This window comes from Pipistrellus kuhlii, unplaced genomic scaffold (genome assembly GCF_014108245.1).
Source record: "Pipistrellus kuhlii isolate mPipKuh1 unplaced genomic scaffold, mPipKuh1.p scaffold_m20_p_3, whole genome shotgun sequence".
Taxonomy (NCBI): domain Eukaryota; kingdom Metazoa; phylum Chordata; class Mammalia; order Chiroptera; family Vespertilionidae; genus Pipistrellus; species Pipistrellus kuhlii.
Window position 1 is genome coordinate 108,709,824 of NW_023425529.1, and position 24,633 is coordinate 108,734,456.

Consider the following 24,633-nt stretch of genomic DNA (forward strand, 5'->3'; position numbering starts at 1 on the left):
ATACATTTTCAGGATGTCTCTTCACTCTGCTGCTATACAATTTAGACTACAAAGGGGATCAAAACACTTCTCAATATGGTATAGAATGTCTACTAAAACCTAATAACTGGAGAAAACTTTAACAATAAGAACAGGCCCTGGATGGTGTGGCTCAGTTGGTTGAAGTGTCATCCCATATACCCAAAGGTCAAAGGTTCAATTCCCAGTCAGGGCACATACCCAGGCTTTGGTTTTGATCCCCAGTTGGGATGTGTATCGAAGGCAACTGGCTGATCTCTCTCTCTCTCTCCCCGCCCCTTCTTCTCTCCCTCTCTCCCTCCCTCCCTCCCTCCCTCCCTCCCTCCCTCCCTCCTCTCTCTCCTCTCTTCTCTCTCTCTCTCTCTCTCTCTCTCTCTCTCTCTCTCTCCCTCCCTCCCTCCCCCCCTTTCTTCCTCCCTCCCTCCTCCTCCTCCTTCTTCTTCTTCTTCTTCCTCCTTCTCTCTCTCTCTCTCTCTCTCTCTCTCTCTCTCTCTCTCTCTCTCTCTCTCTCTCTCTCTCTCATCAATAAGGACATATCCTCAGGTGAAGATTAAAAGAAGAAGAAGAAAAAAAAAAGAACAGAGTCCCTAAAGACCATAAAGATTCACTAATTATGTTTTTAAAGGTATATAATATTTCACCATTGACTCCTTTTACTTCAGTTGGCCCTAAATGTATCTATATATATTTAAAAGCCAAGTGACTGGAACGACTGGTCACTATGACACGCACTGTGGTGGCCAATTGGCCCGATCAGCCCCCCTCAACCTCCCATGGCCCCTTCCTGGGCCAGCCCTGACCCTGATAGGGCAGGTGGCCGGACCCCACCTGTACACAAAAGCTATTACGTTATCTCAGCCCATTCCAATTTTACAAATAATCAGCACATTCATTTAGTGCCCACCATAGAGGGAGCAAGGTGCTAAAAATTCTAGGTGTGGTGCACACCTTGCCTTAATTAGAATCTTTATGCAAAAGACAGGCAATATGCATATCAAAATAATTACGCAAAAAAAAAAAAGATGACTATGGCTTAAAAATTATTCAGGAATCCTTTGAAAGGGGGTTATTGATGAGGATTTAAATAAATCTACTATTAACATAAACTGTGCATCTATGGATAAGGACAATGGGGGGTGGGGAAAGGGCAGAGGATGAGATGGGAACCTGGTGGAGGGGGGAAGAAATGAAGAACCTTTGTAATAATATGAACAATAAAGATTGATTTAAAAAAATACAATATATACTATTGGGTAAAACAAAACAGAAAACCCTGAGTGTAAGAGCAGAAGTAAACAAGAAATAGAGAACTCTGCTCAGGAAAAGATGAGCCATATAGGTGGCTTGTTCATGTAAGGAATAAAAAGCAGTACATTTAAAAAAACTGAATTGGTCAGAATAAAAAAAAACACCACCACCACCTATGTCAAACTAAGGAAACTTTTTTAGAGGGAAAGCTGTTTCAGAAAGGTTAATCTTGCTATAAAATAGAACTTGGATTAGAAGGCAAGAGGGCCTGAAAGCAATATAGAACAGGTTTGGAGATATAGTATTCTTCAAGACAGAAAGGACAGAGGAGAAAGGAAAGCAGACAAGATTGAGAAAAAAGGTTACATGACTATGTACTGTCATAGATGCTTATATGTAAGCACATTTCAAGGATGAAAGATCAGAGAAGTTAATAGATCCAGATACTGTTTTGCTTTTCTTCATTCATGAAAAAGCCTAAACAAAAACAAACAAAAAAAATAAACAAAAAAACAAGTTGGAGAAAGTATCTAAGGACTCTCAGCCCTTAGACTATAAGTGGCCTTGTTACTTGAAAAACTATTTTTCAGGATTTTCAGTAAACAAGGCATCAGCTTTCCAGTGGCTCAGAATCATAGGAACTGGCTAATAGCCTCTGAAGCTTTTTAATTCTTCTTTTCTAAATATGTGGACACCAGGTCTTGGCTCAGCTTCCAGTGAACCATTTGATGAAATTAGCATTATTTGCTTTATTTTAAGAAATGACTGCTTTTTTATGCTTTAAATCTTGACTTTTATTTTATTTTAAAATATATTTTATTGATTTTTTACAGAGAGGAGGAGAGAGGGATAGAGAGCTAGAAACGTCAATGAGAGAGAAACATCGACCAGCTGCCTCTTGCACACCCCCTACTGGGGATGTGCCCGCAACCAATGTACATGCCCTTGACTGTAATCGAACCTGGGACCTTTCGGTCCGCAGACTGACGCTCTACCACTGAGCCAAACTGGTTTCGGCTTGCCTTTTATTTTTATTTTATTCTTTAAATTCTTTCACTGTTCTAATTCTGTCTTAGTATTTTGAGTGTCCTAGGATTGTCCTTAGTATCGAATCTGGAACTCTAGCATTGGGAAAACTTGGTCATTTTAGAATTTTATGTAATTCATATCCTTATTGTTTCTTTAAAAAAAAATAACATACTATTTAGTCATTACTTCCTGTATTATATTTTTATTGCTTTGCTTAGTATTCTAAGATTTCTAAGTTAAGATTTTGTTTTAATATGTTTCCTTGAGGAGTCTGCAATGCCATGCCAGAAAAGTCAGACAGACATTGCAGTTATATTTAATGATTTAAAACCTCAGCTGCTACCCAGTACATGGTAGATTCAAAATAAATGTCTGGGCTTCAAGAAAACTTTATACAGTCATCATTTTCTCTTTACTAATATTTTTTTTCCTGCTTTAGATCTGTGATTCTCAAATTTCAATATGCATCAGGATCAATGGAGGGCTTGCTAAGATACAGATCATTAGGCTTTACCCCCAGAATTATGATTGAATAAATTTGGGTTGGGGCCAGTGAATTAATATTTCTAACAATTTCCAAGTGATACTGATATAATGGTTTGATGATAACACTTTGAGAACTACTGTTTTAGATCTCAGATTTGTATATCCTACAATTTGAGAGTGACTGCCATAGCGAAACAGTTTTGAATATAAATTGATTTGTTTATAATGAATTAGTAAGGAATTTAACTCCTACTTGTATGTATACATTTTTGTCTCCATGTTGCAATAACACCATGCTGTTACATGGTAGTAGAACTCTAAGAATTTTAATAAATTTACTAAATTATGAAGACACTGACAACTTGCTCAGAAGTTCTGTTGATAATCATTATTGAAGCAAAATATAATTCAGTATCATCATCAGAGGAAAGCCGGAGTAAATCTATATGTACTTCTCAGGTAATTTATAATTCCTGCTAGAGGCCCAACGCATGAAGATTCATGCAAGAATGGGCCTTCCTTCCCCTGGCTGCCGGCACTGCCTTTGCTCTGGCCTGAGCCGCTTTTCCACCCGCCCACGCTGCCCAGAGACCCGGAGCAGCTGGGGTGGTGCAGAATGCAAGCATCCCACCCCATTCCCAGCTGCTTGGCGGCTGTGTATGCAAATTAACCTACCATCTTAGTTGGGTTAATTTGCATATACACTCCTGATTGGCTGGTGGGTGTCACGACGGTACCGTCAATTTGTATCTTACTCTTTTATTAGTGTAGATAAATATGAAAGCTATTTAGAAATTAAAATAATCCAGTGTTACTAGAAGTTCTGAAAATGAAGCTAATATATAAAGCAAAGTATATCAGATATAACTTTGCCCTGCATAATCAAAGTTATCATTAAAATGTTTTTGTAAAGTTCTTAAGGAGTAATAAATTTAGTTTAGATCTCTTAAAGTTAAAACAATTTATAGAGCCTTTTATAATTTATTTGAAATGATTTGATTAAACAAGAACTATAGAAAAACTCAAATGCTGAGTTTACCAACTAATAGTATCCTGGTATATTTTCGTGGAAACTTCTGCACAAAAAATGTAGGCTGGTTTACATTAACTGGTTGTTAATGCAATTACTGTCTGCCAAGAAATAGTGATATATAACATGGACTAAGTAAGAGCTAAAATATATCCAATAATTTTCAAAGCTTGCTACTGTCTCAAGTGAGCAATAATTAATATGCAGGGTCTCCATGCCTCAGTAAGCAAGAATAACATGCAGGGTCTTTTCTGCCTTTCTTCCAAAATAATTCAGTCCAAAATCAACAGATGGACTAAACTAGGCAAGTATTTGTGGACAGGAGTGGAGGCAGTAGCATTTGCCTAGTAGGACCTTAAGCACTCTGAAGGGAAGAGTATAAGCCTTGGGAAAGGGAAAGAGTTTGATCCAATTCTATCTAATAAAAGAGTAATATGCAGAGGGGGGAAGAAATGAGGAACCTTTGTAATAATATGAACAATAAAGATTGATTTTAAAAAAAAGAGTAATATGCAAATTAACCATTACTTCACGACAAAAATGGCAGCGCCCATAGCCACAAGATAGCGGCGCCCAATCCTCTTAGCTTTGCCGGCGTCCCCAAGTCCGCCCAGCAGGAACAGTCCAGGGTGTCTATCTGAGAGGCACCTGCCCCCCACACAGCAACCCTGCCCAGTGGCGGCAGCCCAGGGTGTCCAACTGGGAGGCACCAGCACTAAGGACAATCCTGGCTGATCCAGGCCAGCAGCGGCAGCCTGGGCTGGGGTCTCAGACCTGCAGGGCCTTGCACCAAAGCCCTGACCAGCGCCAATGGTGGCAGCATGGGCTGAGGTCTGAGGCTAGCATGGCTGCGCACCCCCACTGTGTGATCACCTGACCAGCAGTGGCAGCCTGGGCTGAGGTCTCAGGCCGGCAGGGCCTAGCATTCAAGCTGCATGTTACCCTGGCCAGGGCAGCAGCCTCAGCTGGGTCTCAGGCGGGCAGGGTCACGCATCCCCGTGACTCGATCTTCAGGCCAGTGGCAGCAGCTTGGGCTGGGGCCGCGCACCAGCACTGCGCTATCCCCTGGTCCCAGCAACAGCTTGGGCTGGGTCTCAGCCTGGCCAGGGCGCAATCCCCTTCAGTGGTAGCAGCCTGGGTCACACCAACCAGGCAGATATGGAGGAATTTTAAACGTTTCTTTTTTAAAATACATATTTTATTGATTTTTTACAAAGAAGAAGGGAAAGGGATAAAGAACTAGAAACATCTATGAGAGAGAAACATCGATCAGCTGCCTCCTGCACACTCCCCACTGGGTATGTGGCCCCAACCAAGGTACATGCCCTTGACCAGAATCGACCCTGGGATCCTTGAGTCTGCAGGACAATGCTCCATCCACTGAGCCAAACCAGTTTGGACTGTCCAACATGCTAAAGAAAAAACCCTATCTAATAAAGAGGGAATATACAAGGGAGGGCATTTGAGGGTGACCAGGGTATCAGGGGAGGGCAGTTGGGGACTAACAGGCTGGCAGGGGAACAGTTAGGTGTTGATCAGGCTAGCAGCGGAGTGGTTAGGTGGTGATCAGGCAGGCGAGTAGTTGGGAGCCAGCAGTCCTAGATTGTGAAAGGGGTCCCAGATTGGAGAGGGTGCAGGTTGGGCTGAGGGACACCCCCCCGCCCCGTGCACGAATTTCACATTGTCACAAGATGGCCACCACAAGATGGCCGGCAGGGGAGGGCAGTTGGGGCAATCGGGCTGGCAGAGGAGGGAAGTTGAGGGTGATCATACCTGCAGAGGAGGGCAGTTGGGAGCGACCGGACTGGTAAGGAAGGGCAATTGGGGGCGACTAGGCCTGCAGGGGAGGGCAGTTGGGGGAACCAGGCTGGCAGGGGAGGGCAGTTGGGGGTGACCAGGCCTGCAGGGGAGTAGTTAGGTGTCAATCAGGCTGGCAGGGGAGTGGTTAGGGGCTGACCTGGCTAGCAGGCAGAAGCAGATAGGGACAATCAGGCAGCTGAGTGGTTAGGAGCCAGCAGTTCTGGATTGTAAGAAGGATGATTGACTGCCAGTTTAGTCCCGATCCCTAAGTCAGAAATCCCCCAAGGGGTCCCAGATTGGAGAGGGTGCAGGCTGGGCTGAGGGACACTCCCCTTCCCAATGCACAAATTTCGTGCACCAGGCCTCTAGTGATAAAATTAAAAAAAATTACCACTTAGCAATGATTAAAACAAGATTTACTAATGGGTGTTAAAACTATGGGTTAAAGTTTGATGAGGAATAAGATGTTTAAATAGTATTTACAAAATCTATATAACAAAGAGGTGATAAGCTAATGGTGTCACAGCACAACCAGGCTGCACACACACAGGAGCTGGTGGGCAGGGATGGGGGTGGGGACTTGTGCTAATGGGACATGAGGCTGCTGCAGGGGGGGCATGAGGCTGCTGCAGGGGGTGCCCCCCCCCCCTGGCCCCCCCCGCCCCCTGTGACGGAGGTGCGTGTAGGCCTCTGGCGGTACCTGGCCCTGAAGGGGAGTGTCAGGACAGGGGCAAGGCCTCAGCAGAGAGCTCTCAGCACTCCTGGGCCAGGGTTTGAAGGTGCAGAGAGGAAGGGAGAGCACATAGGGAGTTAGGGGGATCACACCAGGAGAGGATAGCAGTTAGGGGCATCAGGCAGGCAGGTGAGCACTTAGGAGCAGTAGTTCTGGATTGTGAGAGGGATCCCAGATTGGAGAGGGTGCAAGCCAGGCGGAGGGATACCCCCCACCCCCGTGCACGAATTTCGTGCACTGGGCCAGTGGTACTTATCATAAAGAAAAAAAGAACAACTCTACAGTGAAGAAATATGGTAGCTATCACCTTCTACAAGTGAGTGTCAGTAATGGAACGAACTGAAATTGTGACCACTTGATATGATGCACTGGGAAAAAAGTAACATTACTCTGCTTAATATCCCTGCCAAAAATCGTATTCTAATTATGTTTAAAAACATGCACATTTAAAAAAATATCTGTTCACATTTAGAAATAAGAGTCCCATAAAACATTAAAACTCCTGAATTTAAATATAGTAGTCCCCTTTACCTGTGGGGTATAAGTTCCAAGACCCCCAGTAGATGCCTGAAACTGGAGTATTACTGAATCCTATATATACTATGTTCTTTACATACATAACTATGATAAAGTTTAACTTATAAATTGGGCACAGTAAGCAAGTATTATTAAAACAACTAATAATAAAAATAGAGCATTATAACAACATACTGTAATAAAAGTTGTGTGAATGTGGTCATTTGTTTCAAAGGATCCCTTGATCAAGTCTCCTAATAAGCTCCATACTTTCTGGCACAACATGTTGCTAACAAGTGGAACACGTTTTCTGTTCATGTCTTCACACACTGTGCCTGTAACTCCCACTGTTTCGATGTGACAGTAAAACTAGCATAAATTTCTTTTTTCTTCAAAATTTTATTATCATCATGATACTAAGAATAGTGCGCAATTTAAAGTTTATTAATTATTTACTTCTGGAGATTCTCACTTAAAACTTTCAGATTTCTGTTGACCATCGATAACTAGACCCATGGAAAGTAAAACTACAGATAAGGAAGATGGGACTACTGTACATAATGTTTGAGAAGCACTATTATATAGTAAGAAAGTAAAATAAAGCACATTAGAAAAGGCCAAAATTATTTAAGATTTTAAAATCAAATGAATAAAATATATACTTGGCTTTAAAACTAAGGAATAAAAAGAACTACAAATAAATCTTTTAGAAGGTTTCCAAAGCTTACCTTAAATTTATACTTTGTACTACGTCTGAGATTTTTCACTGTGTAAGTAAGATCTTCTCCATCATATTTAGGCTTAAAACCATATCCCTGGAAAGGGGAAAAAACAAATCTTCATTAGATGTCTAATAGCAGAAATATGAAGAATAATGAATATGTGAAAAGACCCGGGTTTTCTTCATCTTCACCTTGTGCTATGTGATTTATGATGTTTAGTGTAATTCTCACATTGCCATTTCTAACTTGAGTGGACAGATCCAGAAATGCTACTAACAAATGTAAAGGATGAAAGAGACCACTTACTCTCAGTAAAGAGAGTATCCAAGGGAAAATTTCTGTGCTGAGGGAAGAGTGAGGGCCAATGGTAACTTGACTGTCAGTAACCTTATCTCTAGAACAGAAATTTCCCAGACAGATGTTCTAAGAGCTAAACACAACTATAAGTAATGAATGTAAGTTGCCCTGAACACATAGTTGTGCTCAGATGAATAAACGGACGGGTAGTTGTCCAGGTAGGTAGGAATGTCACTTAGGTTTGGGATTGCTATTTATAGCCCCATTGACAATGCTTCATTGCTTTTCCAATGCAATTTTTAATGTTTTAAAACTTTGAGATATATGTACCAAAAAATGCCCATTTTAAAGTATGAAATTCAATGGTTTATAGTATATTCACAAGATTGTGAATCACTTAATACCTCACTTATTACCATCACTTAATACCTAATTCCAGAATAGAGCCTGTACTTGATTATTGGCTAGTAGTCACTTCCCCTCTTTTGTGACAGAATTCTTTGACTTGGTACAATGTTTTCAAGATTCACTTATGTTGTGGCATGTGTCAGTATTTCATTCATTTATATGGCCGAATGATATTCCATTATATAGCTATATCACATTTTGTTTATCCATTCAGCAGTTGACGGACATTTGGGTTGTTCCCACATTTTGACTATTATGAATGATGCTATGAAAATTCATGTAGAAATTTTTATACGAACATGTTTTCAATTAATGGATATACACTTAGGAGTAAACCAATGCTACTTTTATTTTTTTAATATATTTTATTGATTTTTTACAGAGAGGAAGAGAGATAGTTAGAAACATCGATGAGAGTCATCAATCAGCTGCCTCTTGCACGCCCTCTACTGGGGATGTGCCAGCAACCAAGGTACATGCCCTTGACCGGAATCGAACCTGGGACCCTTCAGTCCGCAGGCTGATGCTCTATCCACTGAGCCAAACTAGTTTCAGCCAATGCTATTTTTTATTCATATTGTTTCAAAGTAGCTCTAAAAAGCTATGGAACTAATAGAACTAGTACAGGACAGCCTAACTCTTATTCAGCTTGATTCTAGTTCACAGAAGATGAGCCAGGAGAAACTAGATTTAGGCTGTACTTCAGAATCTCATGTGAGGTTCTTTAAGTCTCCTGTGGCACTTGGGAAAGCAGTGTATATACACAGTTGGAGAAGGCAGACATATTATTTCCTTGTCTTTTAGAGTTGCTTAGTTTATATAGAAAGCTGGGTGATCTTCCCTTCTCTTTATTTCCCCCAAAACATATATATCTGACATATACTTTGTTATTCCCAGGCACAAACATACATACAAAACATAAAAACCAAAACTCATTCCTACACATCAAGACAAATAAAGACGGAGTTCTCCCTCACTCCCAATGCCTCAGAAATATAACCGAAGATTCAAAAGATTTGGGGAAGGATCTAACTATTGAGGCAATGTGTACAGTATTAGGATTAACACACACTGAAATGTTTTAAACACCCCATTTAAAATACATATCCGTACTCACTGAAGTTTCATCCTCCATCTCTAAAATGTAAGCGATTCCTTCATCTGATGGTGTCCCCGAGGGTTTGCGCCATTGTAAGGATAACCAAGTGACGCCAGCCTTGGCTAATACAGGACTTGCTGGCATAGAAGGGGCACAGCCCGAGGTGTAATATAAAACTTCTTCACTAAAACCACTGTTGAAACAAATGAAATTTGTTTAAGAAAAATGAGAAAAAGTTATTTTTATAAAGAATTAACTTTTGATAAGTGACATTTTTGATAACTAATTATAATTTAAGAATTATATCTTGAATTTGGTAATATCTTTACAGTAACCAAGTCAAATACCTAAAAATAATTTAGCATTCTTTTAAAACTGCAGTTTATGCAACTAACACATTATCTTATAGCTTTTAATACAGTTATATCAAAATGATAACAAAGCAGAATTTTAGCAGATAATTTGGACTGTAAATAATTTATACAAATAAAGTTGACTGGATAAGCTAAAATATTTACATTAAAGTGTATTTTACCTTGTGCCATACTCATTTTTGGCTGATAGTCTAAATTTACATCCCATTGCTGGTGACAGTTTAGTAATTTTAAATTGCTTCTGTGAGCCCGTGTAACACTGACAAAATTCTCCATTTCCTTTTCCCTAAAAGAAATGGCTAATTATTACATATCAGATACATTATTGTAAAAGATAAATCCACATCAATTCCTACTTGATAGGAACATATTTTTTTAAAAAAAATATATTTTATTGATTTTGTACAGATAGGAAGGGAGAGAGATAGAGAGTTAGAAACATCGATGAGAGAGAGTCATCGATCAGCTGCCTCTTGCACACCCCCTACTGGGGATATGCCCGAAACCAAGGTACATGCCCTTGACCGGAATCGAAGCCGGGACCCGTCAGTCCCCAAGCCGTCGCTCTATCCATTGAGCCAAACTGGTTTCGGCGATAGTAACATATTAACTATCATACATTGAAAGGCATTTTTTGTTGTTAATCCTTACCCAAGGACATTTTAGAGCGAGTAGAAGGGAAGGGGAGAAACATTGATGTGAGAGATACACATCAATTGGTTGTCTCTCTCCTGTGTCCTGATCAGGGCCAGGGATTGAGCCTGCAACTGAGGTACATGCCCTTGATCAGAATCGAATCCTTGAGCCTTCAGTTTACGGGCTAATGTTCTATCTACTGAGCCAAACTGGCAAGGCCAAAACTCAATTACATGCATGTCATGGATCTCAAGAGGATGATGAGATCACACATTTTTCATAGTTACTCTTTGTTAAATGCAGAACTTAAAAATTGCAGAATAGGTATCTTTGTATAGCCTCTTGAACTAAGCACCTATTTTAGTTATGCCAAACCTCTGGCTTTAATAAAAGAAACTCTTTCCAGGTATGGACTCAATCTCAAGTGGGGAATTGGCAGTGCTGGCAACAGAGATCTGATATACACCACTGGTGGTGTTCCTCAGCCTATGAAAAGTGCTATGCAAAGTTTTAAGAAAATGTCTATACACATCTTTAGACCTCCACCTAGATAGCTACTAAGCTTTCTTAAAATAAAGATTTTGGAGCTGCTACTGCTTAGATTTAACAATAAAAGAGTATAAGCAGAAAAGAAAAAGGAGTATAAGGGAAAGAGAAAAGTCTGCAGGTCAGGAAAACTAAAGGATTTTAGAAATTTAGGGTGCTACATAAAAAGGACTAGGTTCTCATTTTCCACCCACTTTTGTTATTGTGTCAGTAGAGGTAAAGGGTGGTTAGAGTAACTTCTGCTTCAAAGAAAACCTCTAGTCTTTTGTCAGTCTGCTTTACTGAACTCTTGTTAGTTTTAATAGTGTTTATACTTAATTTTACTGAGTTGTCTAAACAGAAAATCATATCATCTGTAAATAATGATAACTATTCTCCCCACGCTAGCCACCATGGCTATACTTCTTGTTTTGGTTCCAAATCATACTGCATTAACTATAACTTCCCGAATAACGTTAAATAAAGGTGGGGATACAAGCAACTTTCACTTGTTTCTGCTGTAACCAGAATGCTTTCCTTGTTTAGTGATGGAATTTTGCTTAATATAAAAATAACTATCAAATAAGGAATTACCTTTCAAGTCCTAATTTGTTTTGAATTTTAACTGAAATGGGTGCTAAATTTTTATCAACTACCTTTTCATAATTTGTCAAGATGCTATAGTTTTTCTTCTAAATTATTATCTTATATTAATAGGTTTCCTAATTCTGAATTCTCTTAGAACTTTTGGAATTAAACCCACTTGATTGGGCCTCATTACTGCTGAATTCCCAAATTACCAAAGGAATTTCTTCTACTCTCTGATCCCTCCCTCCTATTTTAGCTGTTGTGTAAGCAGCAAGACATGAGAAAACATGATAAATGACAGTAAAACAGAGTACGAAACAATAAAAGCCCAGTAATCTTGCTGTGGTAGGCTGAATAATGGTCCCCAAGATATCCAGATCCTAACACTACCTGCAACCTGTGAATGTTACCTTATATGGCAACAGGGACTGTACAGAAGTGATAAGGCTCTTGAGATGGAGAGATTATCCTGGTTATCTGGATGGGCCCAGAATGGAATTACAAGTATCCTTTTTAGAGGGAGGCAGAAGAGGACTTGAAGACAGAAGAGATAAAAGGCAATGACAATGGTGACGGGAAGAAAAGGCATTTAATGTGACCATTAACCAAGTAATGAGGAGAGCTCCAGAAGCTGGAAAAGGCTAAGCAACAGATTGTTCTCCTCTAGAGTTTCTGGAGGAAGCATGGCCACTGTGGTATCTTGTTTTTGGCTCAGTGAAACCCATTTAAAATTTCTGGTTTCCATGCCCTGGCCAGGTGGCTCAGTTGTTTGGAGTGTCATCATCTTGCATTCCCAAAGGTTACCGGTTCCATCCCTGGTCAATGGATGTTTCTCCACCCCCAACCCCAATCAATAAACTTATCCTCAGTAGAGGATTAAAGAAAAATTTCTAGCTTTCAGAACTATGAGAGAATAAATGTGTATTGTTTTAAGTCACCAAGTAATTTGTAAAAACAGGCATAAACAATGACTATTAGCCTTTAAAGCTAATGTAAAAAAGTAATTAAAAAAAAAAATCAAGGTAGTTACCCAAATAACAGCTTAGTGGTGGTTTAGTTAAAAACAAATCATAGTCGAAACCGGTTTGGCTCAGTGGATAGAATGTCGGTCTGCGACTGAAAGGTCCCGGGTTCGATTCCGGTCAAGGGCATGTGCCTTGGTTGCGGGCACATCCCCAGTGGGGGGGGTGCAAGAGGCAGCTGATTGATGATTCTCTCTCATCAATGTTTCTAACTCTCTGTCCCTCTCTCTTCCTCTCTGTAAAAAATCAATAAAATATATTAAAAAAACAACAACAACAAAAAAACAAATCATAGGGAGGTCCAGTCAGTAATATTTTCTAAGAATACTATCAGTTCACTCACATTCCACATGAAATCATTCACATTGTTTTTAAAAAAGGAAAAAACTTAACTATTAAAAAAAACGTTATTTCTGCCTGAGGATATGCACAAAATTTTAGCCTAATTTAAGATTCAATTTACTTACCTCATCCCATTCTAAAATAAAGCTTTGGATTTTAGAACCATTGTCACTAGGTGCCTAAAACAAACAAAATGAGTACAAGTTAGTACTTTTGTAAAAGACAGTGTGGTGATCTAAACTAAGGAATCTATACTGTTACAGATGTTCTCTGTGACTTGGCCAAAGAAAAATTTATACAGAAATATATATCTTGGATACCACATAATCCTCTTAAGTGGAAGGAAAAAACAAAGCTAGAGGTTATTCAAGTTTTTCTGAATATTGAAATACCTTTTTAAGCAAGAACTATCTTACCTTTTATAATCCTTTTAAAAAGATCACTTTGCCTAGGACTAAGTATTTATTAAAACTCACCTTACAATTTAAAAGTAATCTACAATATATATATGAAGAGGTAATATGCTAATTGGTCCTAACTATGTCCCAGTCACAATCCTTCAACAGATTAGATGCGCACAGGAGCTGGTGGGCAGGAACTTGTGCCACTGGGACATAAGGCTGCTGCAGGGGGCAGCCACTCTGTGGCTCTGCCTGGCCTAGAAGGGGGCATCAGGATGGGGCTGGGGCCTCGGCAGACAGCTCTCAGCACTCCTGCACCGGGGTCTGGAGGCGTGGAGACAAGGGAGAGCAGATGGGCAGTTAGGGGGTTTAGGCTAGGAGGGAAGTGCGGATAGGCAATTAGAGGGATCAGGCAAGGAGGGGAGAACAGATAGGCAGTAAGGGGGATCAGACCAGTTAGGGGCATCAGGCAGGTGAGCACTTAGGAGCCAGTGGTTCTGGATTGTGAGAGGAATCCCAGATTGGAGAGGGTGCAGGCCAGGCTTAGGGACCCTCCCTACCCCCAATGCACGCATTTCGTGTACCCGTCTTTCTAGTATTGTACAATACAGGGGTCACCAACCTTTCGGATCTCACGGACCACCGGCTGGTGACCGCTGGTATAATACAACAAAGAAAAAAGTGGGGTGCTGTAAGGAACTCCAAGAGGGCATGCTGTCTCGATCTCTGCTTCTAAACTCCATGTACTGTTCTGGGCTGCAAACACTGTACAGCTCCTCCGTTACTTGGAGGCAGGATGCCTTGGGACAGAGGAGGCAGAGTAGGTCACTGAACAATGGGTTGGTTGGAGTTTAGAGGGAGGTAGAGGTTCAAGCTCTGGCCAAGCATGCCCAGGTTTTGCACCTGTGCCCTGAGTTTCTTGGAAACGGCTGAAATAACTTTTGTAACCTTTGGGTTGTCATTGTAACTGTCCTAACTCCTTCATGTGGTTTCTGAGTATAAATTTGCTGTAACATCTGTGGTCTGCACTGCAGTTTGGCCTTTACTGCAGTGGAGTGCTGCAACTGCAGTCACTGGCCACTGTTTAATAAAGGCTCATACATTTTGATCTGTCTCTGGTGGCTGTCTCTTGCGGGTTGCCCCATAACAGTACCAGTTATCTAGGACTTCTAATTCATCAATCTGTTAATCTACAATCTCCCTTGGCATTTTATTCCAGTATTTAATCTCTCCAGATTTTCAATCTTATTTCTATTTGAATTTTCTTTTCTTTTTTTTCAATTGTTTAAATATTACAAATAGAAGTACATATGTATCCTTCCCCCTCCAACCCCCATTGACCATCCCCTGGCCTCCCCTACCCCAGGCACATGCCCTCACCAAGACTGGTTATGCAAATAAGCATAGCCAATTTTGCATCCACTGGTATGCTTATATGCATGCATACAAGTCCTTTGGTTGATCTCCTCCTCAACCCCCCCAACCCCCCACCCCAGCCTTCCTGCTGTAATTTGACAGTCTGTTCAATGCTTCTCTGCCTCTGTATCTATCTTTTTGTTGGTCAGGTTATAATGTTCTTTATTATCCATAAATAAGTGAGATGATATGGTATTTTTCTTTCACTGACTGGCTTATTTCACTTAGCATAATGCTCTCCAGTTCCATCCATGCTGTTGCAAATGGTAAGAATTCCTTCTTTTTTATAGTATTCCATTGTGTAAATGTACCATAGTTTTCTAATCCACTCATCTGCTGATGAGCATTTACGCTATTAACAAATCTTAGCTATTATAAATTGTGCATGAACATAGGGGTGCATATATCCTTTCTGATTGGTGTTTCTAATTTTTTTGGATATATTCCCAGAAGTGGGATCACTGGGTCAAATGGCAGTTCCATTTTTAAATTTTTTTAGGAAACGCCACTGTTTTCCACAATGGCTGCACCAGTCTGCATTCCCACCAACAGTGAAGAGGGCTCCTTTTTCTCTGCATCCTCTCCAGCACTGGTCGTTTGTTGATATGCTAATGATAGCCATCCTGTCAGGTGTGAGGTAGTACCTCACTGTTGTTTTGATTTGCATCTCTTGGATGATTAGTGACTTTGAGCATGTTTTCATTGTCTCTTGGCTTTCCGAATGTCCTCTTTCAAAAAGTGTCTATTTAGATCCTTTGCCCATTTTTTTTTTGGTTGGATTGTTTATCTTCCTTTTGTTAAATTGTATGAGTTCCCTGTAAATGTTGGAGATTAAACCCTTATTGGAGATAACATTGGCAGATAAGTTCTCCCATGCAGTGGGTTTTCTTATTGTTTTGTTGATGGTTTCTTTTGCTGTGCAGAAACATTTTACTTTGATGTAGTCACATTTATTTTTTTCTTAGTCTCTCTTGCCCTAAGATCTGTGTCCGTAATGATATTGCTATGACATATGTCTGCAATTCTGCTGCCTATGTAGTCTTGTAGGATTTTTATGGTTTTCCGTTTTATATTCAAGTCCTTTAGCCATTTGAGTTTGTTTCATGCATGGTATAAGTTGGTGATCTAGTTTGATTTTTTTTTTGCACTATTTGACCAAATTTCCCAGCACCATTTATTAAAGAGACTGTTCTAACTCTATTGTATGTTCTTGCCTTCTTTGTCAGATATTAATTGAGTATAATGGCTAGGGTGGATTTCTGAGTTCTCTGTTCTGTTCCATTGGTCTATATGTCTGTTCTTGTGCCAGTACCAGGCAGTTTTGAGAACCGTGGTTTGGCAATATAGCTTGATGTCTGGCATTGTGATCCCACCACCTTTGTTCTTCTTTCTCAGGATAGCTATAGGTATTCAGGGTTTTTTTAAATTCTAGATGAATTTTTGTAGAGTTTGTTCTAGATCTTTGAAATACGCCACTGGCATTTTAATAGGTATTGCATTGAATCTATAGATTGCTTTAGGTAGTATGGACATTTTAATGATGTTGATTCTACCAATACATAAACATGGAATGTTCTTCCATTTATGTATTCCTCTATCTCTTTTTCCAATGTCCTGTTGTTTTCTGAGTACAGGTCTTTCATGTCCTTAGTTAAGTTTATTCCTAGGTATCTTAATTTTTTTTTGTGCAATGATAAACAGGATTTTTTTTTTCATTTCTCTTTCTAGGAGTTCATTATTGGTGTATAAAAAGGCCATAGATTTCTGGATGTTAACTTTGTATCCTGCTACAATGTCAAATTTATTTATTAGGTGTAGTAGTTTTTTGATGGAGTCTTTGGGGTTTTCTATGTATAGTATCATGCCATTTGCAAATAAGGACAGTTTCACTTCTTCTTTTCCAATTTGAATGCCTTTTATTTCTTCTTCTTGTCTGATCGCTATGGCTAGTACTTCTAGTACTATGTTGAACAAGAGTGATGAAAGTGGGCATCCTTGTCTTGTTCCTATTCTTAGGGGAAATGGTTTTAGTTTTTGCCCATTGAGTATGATGTTGGCTGTAGGTTTGTCATTTAGGGCTTTTGTTATGTTGAGGTCTGATCCTTCTATTCCCACTTTGCTAAGTGTTTTTATCAACAAAGGGTGTTGGATTTTGTAGAATGCTTTTTCTGCATCAATTGATATGATTATGTGATTTTTGTCTCTTAGTTTGTTTATGTGATATATCACATTTATTGATTTGTGGTTATTGTACCATCCTCGCATCCCCGGAATAAATCCCACTTGGTCATGGGGTATGATTTTTTGAATGTATTGCTGAATCTGATTTGCTAGAATTTTGTTGAGGTGTTAGCATCTATGTTCATCAAAGATATTGGCCTGTAGTTCTCTTTTTTTATGGTGTCTTTATCTGGTTTTGGGATTAGGGTAATGCTGGTTTCATAGGAAGAGCTTGGAATTGTGCCTTCCTCTTGAATTGTTTGGGATATTCTGAGGAGGATAGGTTTTATCCTTCTTGGTATAACTCCCCTGTAAAGGCTTTTGTTTGCTGGAAGATTTTTGATTGCTGTTTCAATTTCTTTGGTAGTTATCGGCATATTCAGTTTTTTTTTGTTTTTTGTTTTTTTTTAATTCTTCTTGGTTGAGTTTTGGGAGCTTGTATTTTTCTAAGAATATGTCCATTTCATCTAGGTGTCCATTTTGTTGGAAGAGAGTTCTTTGTAGTATTTTTTCATAATAGTTTGTATTTCTATGTGATCGGTTGTTACTTCACCTCTTTCATTTCTGATTTTGTTGATTTGGGTCCTTTCTCTTTGCTTCTTGGTGAGTCTGGCTAGAGATTCATCAATCTTGTTTATCCTTTCAAAGAACCAGCTCTTGGTTTTGTTGATCTTTTGTATTTTTTGTTTGTTTGTTTGTTTTTGTTGTCTAGCTCCGCTCTGATCTTTATTATTTCCTTCCTTCTGCTTATGCTGGACTTTTCTTGTTGCTCTCTTTTAACTCTTTGAGTTGTAGGGTTAAATAATTTATTACCACTGCTAAATTTTCTTTCTATAATTTCAACCTATTTCCTTTTTAGTACTCACTCTGATTCAGAACAAGTGGTCTTTACAATCATTATAACGAAATTTCATCTATTTGAACACAATTGACTCTAAGACTCATATCAAAGTTAAATTATCTACAAATGATGTATCACATAATTGTGCACCTGAAACCTATATAATTTTATTAAACAATGACACTCCAATAAATTGAAAAAAAATATATATATATATACTTTTTATTGATCTTTTACAGAGAGGAAGGGAGAGGAATAGAGAGCTAGAAACACCGATGAGAGAGAAACATTGACCAGCTGCCTCCTGCACAACCCCTACCAGGGATGTGCCCACAACCAATGTAAATGCCCTTGACCGGAATCGAACCTGGGACCCTTCAGTTCACAGACAGACATTCTATCCACTGAGCCAAACCAGTTTTGGCAACACCCCAATAAATTTAATAAAAAATAAAGAAAGAGAAAATTTACTGAGTGGAAAACATTTTTAGTTTTTTAAATGGCTCTCCAGTGAAGGTTGAGAATTTTCTGAACTCTATTCAGTTTTTATGTAATATTGCCAACTACAATATTAGACAGCAATCGAGTTTTTAACTCAATTTTTATAACACGGAATTCCAAATTGTTTGTTAAATGCTAACACAGATCTTGTGTTTAAAAATCTTTAAATTGTAATTTTTAACAAGTTAGCATGCCCTAAATTTTCTATGTAAGTTACATGAATAGCTCACTGACTGGCACAGCAGTGGCAGTTAAACAAGACTGTATGGAGAAAGGGTAGAGAAAGAATCCTTGGGAAATGCCAACTCTTATGTAGCAGGAGAGCAAATCCAAAGGCAGGTAAGATTGCAAGTCTCAGTAGGAAGTGAGTGGTATAAAAATACATTTCTCTATAGTAAATGATTCCAGATTGTTCTAGTTTATTTATTAAGGTCTCACATTTACTTATTTTTTTCTATTTCTTTGTGAGGCTGTGAAAATGTCTACCATGAATGACCTGTGACCTATCCTCCAGCTTTTCTGTGACTCAGGGGGGAAACTATTATATATAAAGTGTTTTTACCTTATTTCACTTAATGCATCGCTATAAAGTACTATTATCAAACTGTATGAAAGAAAGGAGGCTTTGCCGAAACCGGTTTGGCTCAGTGGTAGAGTGTCGGTCTGCGGACTGAAGGGTCCGAGGTTCGATTCCGGTCAGGGGCATGTACATTGGTTGCGGGCTCATCCCTGGTGGGGGGTGTGCAAGAGGCAGCTGGTCGATGTTTCTCTCTCATCGACGTTTCTAGCTCTCTGTCCCTCTCCCTTCCTCTCTGTAAAAAAATCAAGAAAATATATTTAAAAAAAAGAAAAAAAAAAAAAAAAAAAAAAAGAAAGGAGGCTTTAAAGAGCCCAAATAAGTTATCCCAGATCACAGTCACTAAGAGTGGAGTGGAACTGAATTTGTTCTATCTGACACAAAATCAATGTTCTTACCCAGAAGTATTCCAGCAATAACAATAGAGTTAACAACCAACTTCAGTCAACTTTTTATCATCACCATGCACTAGCAATTTTAAACAATGTCAGTTAATAAAGAACTTCTCTCAACTGTTAATGAATGCCACTGTTCTCATACTATGATAACCTTCATAGTCATGTTTTTAGATTAAATGAGGCAGCAGAGTCAAAAGATTCATTATTTAAGTCACTAATCTAGTTATCTTCAAACTTAAAATGAAAAACACACACACACACACACAATAGTTATTGTGCTTATTATGTTCCAGGAGCTGTGCTACAGGCTATACAGATATTATCTGATAATCTTCCCAATAACTCTGAGGTACAGTTATGCACTGCTCAAAAATGGGGATATGTTCTGAGAAAGATTTCATCACTGTGCAAATATCTTAGAATGTGCTTACTACACAAATCTAAATGGTAGAGCCTATGACATACTTAGGCTATACGGTACAGCCTATTTTTCCTAGGAGATCAGCCTGTACAGCATGTTACTGTATAAAACAATTGGTGATTAAAATGAAGCACAAGAGAAAATGATGCAATAAAGAAACATTGTAAACATACATGAGCTATATTAGGCATATTGTTTTATAGCAAACTTTTCTTTTTAATAAGTAGAAAGAGTACACTCTAGAATAACAATAAAAAGTATAGCAAATATCTAAATCAGTAACATGGTCATTTATTATCATTATCCACTATTATGTTCTATACAGTGCAATAGGTTCGTTTACATCAGGATCACTATTATGCTACAACCACATGACAGCTAAAGTTTCACTAGAAGATAATAATTTTTCAGCTCCATTACCATATTATTTTGACCACTGCTATACATGTAGCCTGTCATTGACTGAAATATCATTAAGTGGCATACAACAATATTACCAAGAACAATAATACTATCTCTACAAACATACTGAGATATATATATATCTATATATATCTATATATATCTATATATATCTATATCTATATATATATATATATATATATATATTATATATAAATAAAATGGGCTATTTCTAGAAGTGTGCAAGCTGGGCAATTTGTGTGGGCAACTAAGAGGTAGCACTGTTTACCTCTTGTACAGGTCGCTTGAGATATTGTTAAAGACAGAAATTTCAAAATTCAATTGTGACTATCATCAGTATAGAATACGCTAGAGAAATCCCAACCTACATGAAGAGCACTGGACCGCTACCCTTTTTTCCCTACCAAAGGAAAGGGCCTTAATATGTTGGAGATCAGGTGAAAGCTGACACGATTCTTGCACCTGAAGGGACTAGCAAGGCTCGGTCCCCTACCCACACAGTTTCCACAGGCTTCTTTGGATGGCAGTTATCAGTAGAATGAGAGCAACCTTTCATGGCTTACCAAGAAGTCTGTAACTATTTACTGATATTTGCTGTACCAAGATTTTGTCCTTCTGCTTTATATCTCCCTTAGAGATTAAGAGGAACAAAGAATACATTCCTCTTGATAGACCTCCTAATCAATGTTTTGTGTATAAAAAGCATTACACAGTTAATAAAGCTGCTGCAGTCAGTCAATGATTTGTCGCCCTCCCGATCCCGCTCTCCTGTCTTTCTTTCTTTTCTCAATTCCCACCTCCCTATCTCAGCATGGTTCAACCGTCAGGCTGGCCCTGACATTAACATATCTATATATATAAAAGACTAATATGCCAAGTTGCCGACCATCTGACCAGTCACTATGATGCACACTGACCACCAGGAGGCAGACACTTAATGCAGGAGCGGCTGAGCTGCAGTGACTTGGCAGCGGCAGTTCTCAGATGACACACCCCGAAAACCAGAGAGGAGGGAGCCTGATTCCTCACAGGGCTGCGCAATTCCACTTTCAGCCCTGGGTTATGTTGTTGCTGGGGCACTGTCGACCCCAAATCTGGTTTACTGCATACCTGCGTTTGTGTTCCACAGACAGCAACTTTACAGAGTGCCCTTTAGCACTCTGGGGCCCCTCAGGGGATGCTGGAGAACCCGATTTTGGCCCAATCCCCGCAGGACCTGCCAAGGGAACTCACCCACCGGAGGGACCCTGCTCACTCTGCAGAAGCCTTTCGAGCCAAGGCACCACCCCAGATGCGACCAGCCAGGGAGGAATCACGGGAGGTTGGCTACAGGCCATGTCCAGCCCTTTTCACCCAGTCCCGCCCTGCCAGCCACCTTCTAATTAATTTCCTTTCAATGTGCATGAATCTGTGCAGGTAGTCACTAGTTTATAAATAAAATATTACTCTAAGTGACATGAAATAAAATTAACCATACTTGTCTGATTTACATGTACTAACAGTTTCTGACTACACAAAGTATCTAATATCCTATAAAGATCTGGGAAATAACAAATTCCAAACAACTAGTAAGTTCCAAATATTCAAAAACTTTCACAAAGAAAGCTAGTCCTGATCCAAGATGGCTGCGCCCAGGTGAACACCTAGCCGCAGCCGCACACAACAATTTCAATAAAATACAACTAAAATATAAAACGGACATTGCCCAGAACTACAGGAAGGTTGACTGACTGGAAATTCTACAGCGAGAAGCAAGGAGAAAACCAGAAGGAGGCGCGGAGGAGCTGGAAAAGCCAAGGTACAGAGACGCGGCTCGCGGAGAGGACGGAGCCGGAGAGGAGGGAGGCCGAGTGCCTGGCGGGCGTTCCCTAGTGGAAAGGAGATAAAACTCCGACTGTGCTGGGCCCCAGTTCTAGGCCAGACCCCGGGGACTCAGGCTCAGCCATAGGGAGCTGGGCTGTAAGGCGGAACCCCGGGGAGCGGCAAAAGGAGGTCCCGGCAGTGCGCACACTGCGCACAGAGAAGGGACGGTCGGCTGTGCCGTGGGATTGCCCTGACGGGAAGGAGACTGGGGCTCCAGACTGCTGTGAACACCACCTCCAACTCCACTTCCAACTGAACTGAACCCCAATACCGGGCTCATTGGAGGAGAGCATAGACTGTTTGGCAGCAGGTGAAAATCGAGGGCACCTTTCTCTTAGAGGCGCCGGCAGCGAGCACTGAAGGACCCGCATAGGGCGGGGCTGACGGAAGCCAAAGCTGCAGGCTCCACCCTGAAACCCCGCCCCATCTGTAACTGCGAAATGCGACAACAAAATAGATCACAAACGAAAGAAATGGAGGACAAAAAGCGTCTGGATATAGAGTTCAAATCTACGCTTATAAGGTTTTTCAAGAATTTCCTAGAAAAGATAGATAAGACCTATGAGGATATGAAAAGAGATCAACTAGAATTAATAAGGAGTTATCAAGAAATGATAAGGGATCAACAAGAAATAAAGAATACATTGTCTGAAATAAATAATATTATACAGAGTCCTAAAAACAGAATGGAAGATCGCAAGAATCAAGTCAAAGATTTGGAACATAAAGAGCCAGAAGACACTCCTCCACAGAAGCTAGAAGGCAAGAGAATCCAGAAAGTTGAAGATAATGTAAGAAACCTCTGAGACAACTTCAAGCGAACCAACATCAGAATTATGGGGGTCCCAGAAGATGAGAGAGAGCAAGATATCAAAAACATACTGAAAGAAATAGTGACAGAAAACTTCCCCCACCTGGTGAAAGAATTAGACTTACAAGTCCAGGAAGCGCACAGAACTCCAAACAAAAGGAATCCAAAGAGGACCACACCAAGACACATCATACTTAAAATTCCAAGAGCAAAAGACAAAGAGAGAATATTAAAAGCAGCAAGAGCAAAGAAGGTAGTTACCTATAAAGGAGCACCTATACGATTGTCAGCTGACTTCTCAACAGAAACCATGCAGGCCAGAAAGGAATGGCAAGAAATATTCAAGGTGATGAATAGTAAGAACCTACAGCCAAAGATAATCTATCCAGCAAAGCTATCACTCAGAATCGAAGGTCAGATAAAAAGCTTTACTAATAAAAAAAAGCTAAAGGAGTTCATCAACACCAAACCAGAATTATATGAATTGCTGAAGGGGGTTCTTTCAGAAGAGAAAGTAAACAAAGATAAAAATTATGAACAACAAATACGTAACAAGTGAATCTAAAAACCAAGGAAATTAAAAAAAAAATCTGATGAACAATAGTAACTGTTGAATATAATAGAATCAGAGGTATGGAAGGGGAGTGAACTGACGATTCTTGGGGAAAAGGGAGAAGGGGATGTGGGAAGAGACTGAACATAAACTGTGCACCTATGGATGAGGAGAATGGGGAGTGGGGGAAGGGCAGAGTGTGGGGTGGGTACCTGGTGGAGGAGAACAATGGTGGGGGGGGGAAAAGGAACATTTGTAATAATATGAACAATAAAAACTTATTAAAAAAAAAAAAAAGAAAGCTAGTCCTGAATTTTACTCTTGAGGTAAGATGAGATTATGAAATCAAGATAATTCTTTTTTCACTGCAAATCAATGGTTGCTATCAGAGGTGGAACTCCTTTTTAGGGAATGTTTTGTAATTTTGTAGAAGATGCTTCTGACCATCACAATAATGATGGGTAGAGGAGCTTAATACAGGTGTTGGATCAAGAAGCTAAGAGTCCTGCAGAGTGTGGGACAATAGTACAATAAAGAATTGTTCTCTCCCTCTAGGATGGACTTTTGATGGTCCTACTTGATAGCTATGTAGGTGAAATATGTTTATAATTATCAAAGCCTAGAACCTAATTCCATTTTACAATGTGTTTATACAGTTTTAAGTTACTGAATTTTCCCAAAATGCAACAACTACGCAATTTAAAAAAGTCTATACTTAATTTTGCTCTGAAATTTCCTAAGACCTATATATTATGTCAGAAAATCATGTCACCCATGACAATGCTGTCTGTGGTGTTTGAACTACCAATTCTATTTATAGTGTCTGTCTACTTCATTACATGTTTTGTAGCTAGGTCCAAACAATTTTTATATTGAAATGAGTATTATTCTATTAAAAATAATTTTATTCCTCTTTTAAGGCAGCATATTGATATTTTATTTAAAAATTTTTCATATTGACATTTTCTAAGCTATGAGTCTAGTTATGAATCTCATTTAGGATAAAATTCAGAATACAAAGGCATCATTACAAAATATTATAAAAAGGAGTAATGAACTTGAGTATAACTGTTACAACACTCAATGCTATTACATGTCCAGTATAGGAAGAACTCTAATTATAAATCAATCTTTTCCAGCTATATTCCCATATAGTAAGGAAAACCAATTAACAGTGTTATTTTAAGATATAAGAAACAAATTCTTATTTATCCTAGAGGCCTGGTGCATGAATTTGTGCATGGGGGTGGGGGTGCGAAGGAGGGAGGGACCACAGGAGGTTGGCTGCCAGCCCCAAGGGAGGCGCTGGCCCCGGCCCCCCGAGAAAGGGGCCGT

The 24,633-nt window shown here is 39.6% G+C and overlaps 1 protein-coding gene across 7 annotated transcripts in view; it reads right to left on the reverse strand.

Annotated features, from left to right (window-relative positions):
* Positions 1-24,633, reverse strand: part of FNDC3A (fibronectin type III domain containing 3A) — a 159,709-nt gene that overhangs the window by 25,508 nt on the left and 109,568 nt on the right. For 5 of the 7 annotated variants that reach the window (XM_045588660.1, XM_036455763.2, XM_036455764.2 and 2 more), the window contains 4 exons: positions 12,999-13,052; positions 9,922-10,046; positions 9,405-9,579; positions 7,589-7,675 (listed from right to left, as the gene is read on the reverse strand). In XM_045588660.1, the coding sequence (XP_045444616.1) occupies positions 7,589-7,675; positions 9,405-9,579; positions 9,922-10,046; positions 12,999-13,052 (441 nt within the window). The remainder of the gene's footprint in view (positions 1-7,588; positions 7,676-9,404; positions 9,580-9,921; positions 10,047-12,998; positions 13,053-24,633) is intronic. The other 2 variants (XM_036455765.2, XM_036455769.2) reach the window with 1 other exon arrangement.